General features: G+C 32.6%; 1 protein-coding gene across 1 annotated transcript; it reads left to right on the forward strand.

Annotated features, from left to right (window-relative positions):
• The first annotated feature begins 2 nt into the window (after positions 1 to 2).
• LOC134720725 (mediator of RNA polymerase II transcription subunit 10-like) lies at positions 3 to 7903 on the forward strand. Its single transcript, XM_063583183.1, has 5 exons — positions 3 to 33; positions 2685 to 2822; positions 4760 to 4843; positions 5346 to 5448; positions 7461 to 7903. Exons 2-5 carry the CDS (start codon positions 2692 to 2694, stop codon positions 7551 to 7553), a joined length of 411 nt encoding a protein of 136 aa, XP_063439253.1. The 5' UTR covers positions 3 to 33; positions 2685 to 2691; the 3' UTR covers positions 7554 to 7903.
• Positions 7904 to 11230: the final 3327 nt, after the last annotated feature.

Below are 11230 nucleotides of genomic sequence, written 5' to 3' on the forward strand. Positions count from 1 at the left end.
AGCTCCCGTCCCTACTTCCGGCTGAAAATAAATAGAAAACAGGGTCTCACTAATTAGCGACAACAAGCGTCAAGAAGCGACAACAAGCGTCAACAAGCGACAACAAGCGACAACAAGAAATATTTTAGCGACAACAAGCGACAAGAAGACTATTTAGCGACAAGAAGACTATTTAGCGACAACAATTTTTTTTTTATTAGATATAAAGAAAGTTGTATGTAATTTTTTTTTTTTTTTTAATTACAAACAGATATGTCTAATTAAAATGTTTTATTATATAGATAGACGAAGAAATGAAACATTTGTGAGGAAGAAAGAGACTCTGGGATTGCGTTTAACTTTCTCCCATGAGTCAAGAATTTTTGGAATGCAAAAGCCTTTTCTTTCTCCGATTTAATCTGCCATAGAGCTTTTGTGCATTGAAACTGGCTTACTGAGGAGCTTAGCTGAAAGTCTCCATGTCCATAAAGTGCGCCATTGACAAGACTTTCTTGCAACTTTATTTCTTTGTGAATTTTATTAATTAACTCTGGAAGTTTCTCAGGCTTCCAATCTTGATTTAGTTTCAAGATGTGATTGATTGATTCACAATTATTTTTTTCCATTGCAATGGAATTCTCGACTCTGTTTTTCGAGCATTGTACACGTAATCCCTTATAGTAGGAATAACTTTTTGCGCAAGATAAGGACCAACGAGGTCTTCATATTTTCTTTCAATATCAGTAACCTTAGTGGAAAATCTACCGTCGTATCTGCTTCTATCAGACCGTTATCCCCAAATAAGTCTGATAAAATTTGTTTTGCGTTCTTGTCATTTACGCCAACCTTTGTTCTCAAATGCCTTGTAACATTTTCACTCAAGTGCCTTGTGCACAATGTGAGTTCAGATGTTGGAAAACTGTCTTTGATAGCTTTTACTAAAGCCTTTTCCTCATCTGAACCAATCACAAGATTGCTATAACTAAGCAAGGTATCACTTATTGTTGTATCAAGCACTGAGGCAATATGAGTGAAAAAACGTTGGTAGGTGTGGCAAGCACCATCCCAATGCAAATAAATTGGTCCCATTATTATTGGGTTTGTGTCCAAATTGAATGTTCTGTCAACACCAATAATGGATGATTTACAAGCACTGGCTGATGTTCAGATTCAAAGTTATCAGTGAAAATTTGTTTGACTGATTTTCCAGCTTCTATTTCTGACCTAACTTGCCATTTAGTATCAGGTGATGTTCTGATATATTCTTGGTTTGTCAGTTTAGCATTACCATGCTTGTTAACTACTTCAATAGGATAAGTTCCTATGAACTCTGCTATGGCTTTATTCATTGTTTCCAAAGAATGGCCAGGCATTTTATCGAACAAACTAATTCTTTTTTTGTAAGAATTCATTCTTTTCAGAGATTCATAATACCGCTTAAGGATAAACAAATTAGAATCATCAGGTTGCGGTAAAGGAATAAATTCCTTTTTTATTATTTTACAATACATATCATTCCTTTTAACACAAGAAACCAAATTGTTATCATTTTGTACTACAAAATATGTTGGTTTAGTTGAGGTTGATTTGGAATCCCATGTTCCACAATCGTCCCAAAACTCCATTTTCTTAGACTTAGCTTTCCTTAATTTTTCGTATTTTTAAAAAAAAACTTGTACATTTTTTCAATCTATGTCTTGTTGTAAGTTTCCTCCTGTGACATAATCTTCAATTTGTTGAAGGCGGTCACTATATGGTAGAAGTAGAAGTAGTCATATGTGATTGATTGTCTAGCACAAAGTATTCATTCTCTTTAACCGAGCGTGGTATCTCAGTATGAGAAACATTTTTATTTACCAGCACATTCAAAATCTGATCAATTGATAGAAACTTGCCCTCTAAATATAAAGTGTTTTTAATTATATTTTCATTTTGAATATTGAGATTAACGACGCGCGTGTCCCTTGTTTTATTGCTACAATAACATCCAATTAACACCTTCAACTTTGTACACGCGTCAGACTATACAATTACACGCGCCAGAATATACAATCATTGTAAATAATGAACACCTGTTGAAAACTCAAGATTGTCATTAATTTCCTTTCATCTTCAATCAATATGCAAAAACATGATAAATATCGTTTAATGAGGCAATAAACAAATAAAAAGATGAAAACATTAACATTTCAATTTTCTTTTCCTCTTGTTTGATTTCAGTTTTTTGTATTTCACAATTTGTGTCAATATTTTCAGGACAATGATGCACAAATAATTGATTTTGCGGGCTTAATATATATTGCACGAAAAGAGTTATAAAAAAACAAATTAAAAGATAAATAATATGTTCTAAAACACAAGGAAAAGCAATCTCATAATACAATAATTAAACGTAATACTGGCTGTTATACATAATAGATGATAAAATAAATATCATTATGTAATTTTTTTCTATCAATTTTAACTTTCTTGTCGCTAAAATTATTTTCTTTTGCATATTCTTTTAATATTTATTGCAATAATTAGTTTTAACAGAGACATATAATACAATATGTCTCTGGTTTTAATTAAAAAAAATATGTTTTCTTGTCGCTAAATAGTTTCTTGTCGCTTGTTGTCGCTAAAATATTTTTTGTTGTCGCTTCTTGTCGCTTGTTGACGCTTGTTGTCGCTAAAATTCTTGTTGTCGCTAATTAGTGAGACCGAGAAAACATGAGCGAGAAAATTAGTCGTTTTGAAGCCTTGGAACAACAATTGGAGCTTTTTATAGAGACTACTAGACAAGTAGGAATAATTGTGAGCGATGTGCAACCAAATAGTCAAGCAGTTTTGAATAAAAAGCTGTAAGTAAAGGTCGATGTGACGCTCCTTCTTCTTCCGTCGACAACAGTGGCATCACTTTGTTTTTGTATTTCTGCGTCTAACTATGGATATGATGGACATATTCATGTTTTAAAATATGTGTATATGTAGTGTGTATGATTTGTCTTCTTTATGTTATCTGTTTTACGCTACGTCACCAATAGTCCGAGATTACTCTGACGTCCGACGGCTGTTTTGCCAGACAAGCTGGGGCCTTGGGACGCCAGAGCTCGTTCCATATCAAAAAGTGGATATTTGCCCACCCAAAATAGATGCTTCGTCACATCTGGTGCCGACTGAGGGCCTTGGAATTATATAAATTGGGCATCAATTGGTTCATTTTTCATTTATCTCTTCATTTATCATACCGTAGGCGTAGTCTAAAATTGTTCATCTTGTCAGTTCGTTAGGTATTTGTGTTTGAACTTAACACACGGGGATACTCTGCATTGACATCACTACGCTACTTCCAGCGTAGAAAAACAGTGAAGAATACGTTTTTTCTGAAATTTTGAATAAATAAACTTTTCTTAATGTAAGTTTTCATTGTTGTTCTCAATTATTGCTAAAAAATGCCAATTTTAGTTTTCCTGTTGAATAAAACCCAACATTATTGCAAACTATTTTGAAGCAATATCCCACAAAGAAATAACGTAATTGCCGTAGACTGAAAAATCCCCTAATTGACAGTAGAGCGATTTGATTGGGTAGAACGAATTGACATCACATGATTTTGACGCCATTGAAAAATAAATGTAAACAAACAAGGTCAGAAGGTTCAGTATGGGACAGCATCGTTCATTTAGTTACTGACAAACAATGATGAGTTACCAAGCTTGACAATGCATGGTAATAAAAAAATGAAAGCTAATTCTACAGAAAAAATAAGAAAAAAATAGCCTTAGGATAACGACTTATCAACACACCTGGATATGTAAGTTTCACCTACCTGCCAACCTTTATTTGTCCATATTTTAACAGTTTTCACAGAGACCCATCGATTTCTCCATAATATTTATTGGAAAAAGTAATTCTTATTAAAAAAAAGTTTTCTTGTCGCTAAATTTATTCTTTTTGACACTTCTTGTCGCTTCTTGTTGCTAAATTTATTCTTTTTGACGCTTCTTGTCGCTAAAATTCTTCTTGGTGCTAATTAGTGAGACCAGAATTATAATAGCCTTTCAAGACGTCATAATTATTTGGACTACCCAAGGACTTATATAGACGTCTATATATGTCCCTGGACTACCACAACACCAGTAGTGTCATTTCCATGATTGACCATCTTCAATGTAAGTCCCTTGAAACTAACAGAAACATCAGTCGAGTAACTATGCTGTACAAAATCTCACACAATCTCATTGCAGTAGATCCAAACCTTTACCTTTTACCACAGCCAGTCAAAAACACCAGATTCACTAATTCATTACAATACTAAGCATATAGCACAAGAACAGACTACTTCAAGTACAGCTTTTTTCCATTCACAGTTCACAGTTGTACTGGGTCCAAAATTATTATATCAAGTATTGTGCAATAGCAAGAAATTTTCAATTGCACAGTATTCCGCAATAGCAAGAAATCGTACAAAATTGGCTTTAGCCAACGCAAAGCATGATAAATTGAAAGTGATGTATCGGCGGTTTAAAAAATTATTTCTGATGTCAATAGTATTTAGTTAATCAACAAATTAATTTTATCAAAAGATCTAAAACCTTTTAAATTACTCACATAACGCACATATAGATTTGCTCTTTCTGCTAGCTCTCCATTGTAAATAAAAATTAATGTCCCTCATAAGGGAGACAACTTTTTTAGGGATATCTAATTACAGGGTCAATTACGGGAATTGGCAAATAGCCTATTGAAAACAAAAGAATTGTTATGAAAATTACTTTTTAACTTGTTTCTTTTGTAGAAATGAAATGATAACAGGATTACAGGAAGTAGACAAAATGAAGTCACAGATGGCTGATATCAGTGTTCCATTGGAGGTTTTTGAGTAAGGATTTAATATAACATGTACAGAGTACATTTTAAAACCACAAACATATTGAACTCCATGATTGAAAAATCAAAATGGAAAACCACTAATCAAATGACAAAATCAAAAGCTCAAACACATCAAACACATCTAACAAATAGCTTACAACTGTCATATTCCTGACTTGGTACAGGCATTAGAAAATCATGAGAGGCAAATAGATACATGCAATATTATGACAGCTTTGTTTTGAGGAACAGGACAGATTACATTTACATGTTAATTGAACATTTATGTAAGGTATTTACTAAAAAAAAACATGTAGAAGCATTTAAAATGTTATATACATGTACAAGCCATGATTTGTAAAAAATCAGTAACAGAGAACTAACAACTTAACCAATACCTGTTGAGTTCATCATATATGTTTGTATAACGATAAATATTTACACTGATGATCAAAGTGATACTATGTATTTACATGTATTTGAAATTTTTAAAATTTTCTAATTATTTTCAGCTACATTGATCAGGGTAAAAATCCCAACCTTTATACAAAGGACTGTTTAGAGAAAACATTGGCAAAGAATGAACAAGTCAAAGGAAAGATAGATAATTTAAAGGTAATGTTAGAGAGAATCAGTCTTTATGCATACTTCTGTACCCTATGCTTTAGTCATCTTCATGTACTACCATTTTTATGCCCAACCTAGGGGCATTATTTTTGAAGAAGTAAAAAAAATATACACATAAGTTTGTAGGATACTTATCATGCTTATACAAGTGAATTTTTATAGTTTGTAAAGGTTAACAAAAATCTTGGCTTAGTTATATCCCTTAGACATTCAGAATTTTTTACTTGTAAAAGTAAAAAAGTCATCCTATCTTCTCCTTTATTGAATTCTTAGGATTTCTTTACTCTATAGAATTTTAAAATGTCTACCCTTTGCAGATGTCTTTACTGATCATTTTAAAAGTGTTATTTCATGGACAATGAAAATCCTATTTGTCTGTTATCTCCAGAGCACTGCTCATTTACAAGCCCCATAGGAGCAGTTTTTGAAGGCCGTGCACAAAACTTGATATTTGTACAATCAGTTTCTTTGTTGAATTAATGAGATGAAACATTGAACTTTAATAAAACATTATGAACTAACCTTGGAAAAGTTATTTGACCATGATTTTATATTTCAAAACTTGAGAATTTTTGTGGGATTGTAGGAAAAATTCACTTATACAAGTGATTATTTAGAAAATTAAGAGGACATTATTCAAACATTATAATTTACTTATATGTGTACATTTTTTTTTACTTCTTCAAGTGAATAAAAATTAGGTATACCAGTAGTACCCCTGACTGACTAATCATAGAAAATGATAGTGCGAGTGGAGCATCCTTGTATAATGGACACATTCTTGTTAAAATGTAATGTTGATCAGATTTAATCATATTATCATATGTAAGTATACGCTGTTTAACCTCCTTCAGACCATCTATCTGTCAGTCCGTCAGTCCCATGAATATTTTTGTCACATTTTTCTCTGGACCTTCTTGACAAGGACTTCTGAAATTTGGTTTCAGGGTTTATATAAGTTATACTGGTGATGTGTTTTCAGATTCATCATTCAACAACTTCCTGTTTACCGAACACTTGTATTATTTTACACATGATAGCCAAGTTGAAAATTTTCGTCACAATTTTCTCAGGAACTACAATATAAGGATTTCTGATATTTGATTTCAAGGTTTATATAAATAAAGTATACTGTGTGATGCATTTACAGATTCATCACTCAACAACTTCCTGTTTATATACATTGTACTGAAAACTTGTATTATTTTACAAATGATAGCCAAACTGAAAACTTTCGTCACATTTTTCTCAGGAACTACTTGACAATTATTTCTGAGATTTGGTTTTAGGATTAATTTAAGTTAGCTATACTGTGTGATGCGTTTTCAGTTTCATCACTCAATAACTTCCTGTTTACCGAAATATTTCGCTGGGGTATTATCAGTGAGCAGTAGCTCACAGTTTTACATATTCATCAGTATTATGCTTGTGGAATATATATAAATAAAATTTGGTACAGTCTGGGAATGAATAGCTGCATATGCAAACACTTTTTTTAACAAATAAACAAGGAACTCACTGTAAAGCTTCTTATTTTGATATACTGATTCCCTGGGGACAAAAAAGTCACTTTCCTGTCTCTCAATTTGGTTTTCCCAAGTCAATATATGCATTTTCTAAAATTAAATAGGAGTATGGGTATGAAAAAATAAATAAAAGGTACATTTTCTATTCCAAGGTTTAGATAAATAAAAAAGTTTATTGAGTTGAAGTGATTGACTGTAATAATGGTGACAAATATATAAACTATTTTACTTGATTGATTTCAGAGATTCAAGGCAAGTTTACTGGTGGAGTTGACAAAAGTTTTCCCAATATATAAACTATTTTACTTGATTGATTTCAGAGATTCAAGGCAAGTTTACTGGTGGAGTTGACAAAAGTTTTCCCAATATATAAACTATTTTACTTGATTGATTTCAGAGATTCAAGGCAAGTTTACTGGTGGAGTTGACAAAAGTTTTCCCAATATATAAACTATTTTACTTGATTGATTTCAGAGATTCAAGGCAAGTTTACTGGTGGAGTTGACAAAAGTTTTCCCCAATGAGATCAACACTTACAGAGCTCTACGAGATGACCAACCAACCTGAAATTTGGTTATTTTGTGACATGTTTAAACTATGAGAGAAATGTTGTAGACTTGATATTCATCATTTTATTAACAGCTCGCAGAACAGAATATTTGTGAAGCTTTGAGTGAATGGATTTGAATTGTGAAAAGTATATCTGATGATATGTTTGTTTGCTATTGAAAGATATTTATGAATTTAATCAAAACATTAATGCTCTACTGAAGATGGGAAAGTATCATTTTCCAGTTGAATAACAGTATGTTTTTAAAGAATCCTTGATACTTTTTCATGCCAAAGTGAAAGCAATTTCATCATTTGTATGAGCTGTGAGCTATCCTGTACTGTAATAATAAAATGTACAATTGAAATCAACAATGTTAACTTTTTATACACAATAATATTTTCATATTTTTAGCTCACCTGGCCTAAAAGGCCAAGTGAGCTTTTCTCATCACTTGGCGTCCTGTGTCCGTAAACTTTTACAAAAATCTTCTCCTCTGAAACTACTGGGCCAAATTTAACCAAACTTGGCAAAAATCATCATTGGGGTATCTAGTTTTAAAATTGTGCCTGGTGACCCAGCATACCAACCAAGATGGCCGCCGTGGCTAAAAATAGAACATAGGGTTAAAATGCAGTTTTTGGCTTATAACTCAAAAGCCAAAAAAATTAGAGCAAATCTGACATGGGTAAAATTGTTTATCAGGTCAAGATCTATCTGCCCTGAAATTTTCAGATGAATCAGACAACCCGTTGTTGGGTTGCTGCCCCTGAATTAGTAATTTTAAGGAAATTTTGCTGTTTTTGGTTATTATCTTGAATATTATTATAGATAGGATAAACTGTAAACAGCATAAATGTTCAGCAAAGTAAGATCTACAAATACAAAAGTACACAGGTTCAAAATTGTCTGTTGACCCCCTAAGGAGTTATTGCCCTTTATAGTCAATTTTTAACAATTTTTCATAAATCTTGGTTATCTTTTACAGAAATCTTCTCCTGAAACTGCTGGGTCAAATTTAATCAAACATGGCCAAAATCATCATTAGGGTATCTAGATTAAAAATTGTGTCCGATGACCTGGCCAACCAACCAAGATGGCCGCCATGGCTAAAAATAGAACATAGGGGTAAAATGTAGATTTTGGCTCACACCTCAAAAAGCAAAGCATTTAGAGAAAATCTGACTGAGTTAAATTGTTTATCAGATCATGATTTATCTGGCTTTCAATTTTCAGATAAATCAGACAACCTGTTGTTGGGTTGCTGCCCCTGAATTGGTAATTTTAAAGAAATTTTGCTGTTTCTGGTTATTATCTTGAATATTACTATAGATAGAGATAAACTTTAAACAGCAATAATGTTCAGCAAAGTAAGATTGACAAAAAAGTCAATATGACCGAAATGGTCAATAGACCCTTAAGGAGTTATTGTCCTTTATAGTCAATTTTTAACATTTTTCTTAAAATTTGTAAATTTTTATTAACATTTTCCACTAAAACTACTGGGCCAAGTTCATTTAGATCGAGATTATTGTAAGCAGCAAGACAGCTTAGTAAAGTAAGATGTACAAACACATCACCATCACCAAAACACAATTTTGTCATGAATCCATCTGCTTCCTTTGTTTAATATACACATAGACCAAGGTGAGCGACACAGGCTCTTTAGAGCCTCTAGTTTTTTTTACTCTGGGTTTTTGTCATAATACATACCCTGAACCAAAGGAGGGGTATACTGTATTATGCCTGTCTGTCTGTTAGACTATTATTCTGTCCAATAACATTTCTGTGCCAAAAAATAAAAACTGCATTTGCTCTATTTTACAGGAAACATATAACAGAAAAGTTTAAGATGTTGAATGTTACATCATGAACAAGATGATTTTGTTGAAGTATTCCCCATAGTTAACTTATTTTAAAAAGTTCATACTTATTGTTTAATAAAAAACTGTGAGTCACTTAGGTTAAAATTATATATTGTTCACTTATTTGAGGTGTGAAGATGGATATTGTCAATTTTGTAGTTTTCTCAGAATTCATGTTGATAGATATAGGAAGATGTGGTATGAGTGCCAATGAGAGAACTCTCCATCCAAATAACAATTTGTAAAAGTAACCATTATAGGTCAAGGTTGTTTATAGCTGACTATACGGAATGAGCTTTTGAAGGCATTCTGTTGTCTTTGCAAAAGCAAAGCACTACATTTCATCAGTATAATTCCTTTAAGATACCTATATTTGGTAAGTGCATACCTTGCAAGGTCCTCATGTTCACCAGACAGTTTTCACTTAAATTGGACCTCATTTCATGGATCAGTGAACAAGGTTAAGTTTTCATGGTTAGTCCATACCTCAGATACTATAAGCAATAGGTCTATTACATTTGGTGTATGAAAAGATTGTTAGGTGAAAATGTCCAACAAGCAGGTGTCATCTGACCTTGACCTCATTTTCGTGGTTCAGTGGTCAAGTTTTAGTTTTGGTTTTGTTTTTCTAATACTATGAGCAATAGGTCAACTATATTTGGTGTATGGTATAATTATAAGGTGTATTTGTCTATCTGTCAATTATCATCTGATTATGATGTAAAATTGAGAATGGAAATGGAATGTGTCAAAGAGACAACAACCCGACCATAAAGCAGACATCAGCAGGTCACCAACAGGTCTTCAATGCAGTGAGAAATTCCCACACCTGGAAGCTTCCTTCAGCTGGCCCCTAAACAAATAAATATACTAGTTCAGTGATAATGAACGCTTTACTACACTCCAAATTGTACACAAGAAACTTCCGGTAAAATAAAAAATAATACAAGACTTACAAAGGCCAGAGGCTCCTGACTTGGGACAGACGCAAAAATATGCCAGGGTTAAACAAGTTTATGAGATCTCAACCCTCCCCTATACCTCTGGCCACTGCAGAGAGTAAACGTATAACAATATGCACATTAAAATTCCGTTCAAGGGAAGTACGAATCTGATGTCAGAAGATGTTACAAAAGAACCAAAGATGTGACCTGATTTTCATGATTCATGTAAATGTTTTAGAAGAGGTGAGACTCAAATAAAATATTGTCTTGTCTTGTCTTGGTCAATCTTTACTTTTTGTCGAGCCTTCGACTTTAGTCGAAAAAGCGAGACTAAGCGATCCTACATTCCATCGTCGTCGTGTTGTCGGCGGCGTCAACAAATATTCACTCTGTGGTTAAAGTTTTTGAAATTTTAATAACTTTCTTAAAATTTACTGGATTTCTACCAAACTTTGACAGAAGCTTGTTTATGATCATAAGATAGTATCCAGAAGTAAATTTTGTAAAAATAAAATTCCATTTTTTCCGTATTTTACTATAAATGGACTTAGTTTTTTCTGCGGGGAAACAAAACATTCACTCTGTGGTTAAAGTTTTTAGAATTTTAATAACTTTCTCAAACTATCCTGGGTTTGTACCAAACTTGGACAGAAGCATGTTTATGATCATAAGATAATATCCAGAAGTAAATTTTGTAAAAATAAAATTCCATTTTTTCCGTATTTTCTTATAAATGGACTTAGTTTTTTTCTGCGGGGAAACATTACATTCACTCTGTGGTTAAAGTTTTTAGAATTTTAATAACTTTCTTAAACTATCCTGGGTTTGTACCAAACTTGAACAGAAGCTTGTTTATGATCATAAGATAGTATCCAGAAGTAAATT

The sequence above is a fragment of the Mytilus trossulus genome, chromosome 6 (genome assembly GCF_036588685.1).
Source record: "Mytilus trossulus isolate FHL-02 chromosome 6, PNRI_Mtr1.1.1.hap1, whole genome shotgun sequence".
Classification (NCBI taxonomy): domain Eukaryota; kingdom Metazoa; phylum Mollusca; class Bivalvia; order Mytilida; family Mytilidae; genus Mytilus; species Mytilus trossulus.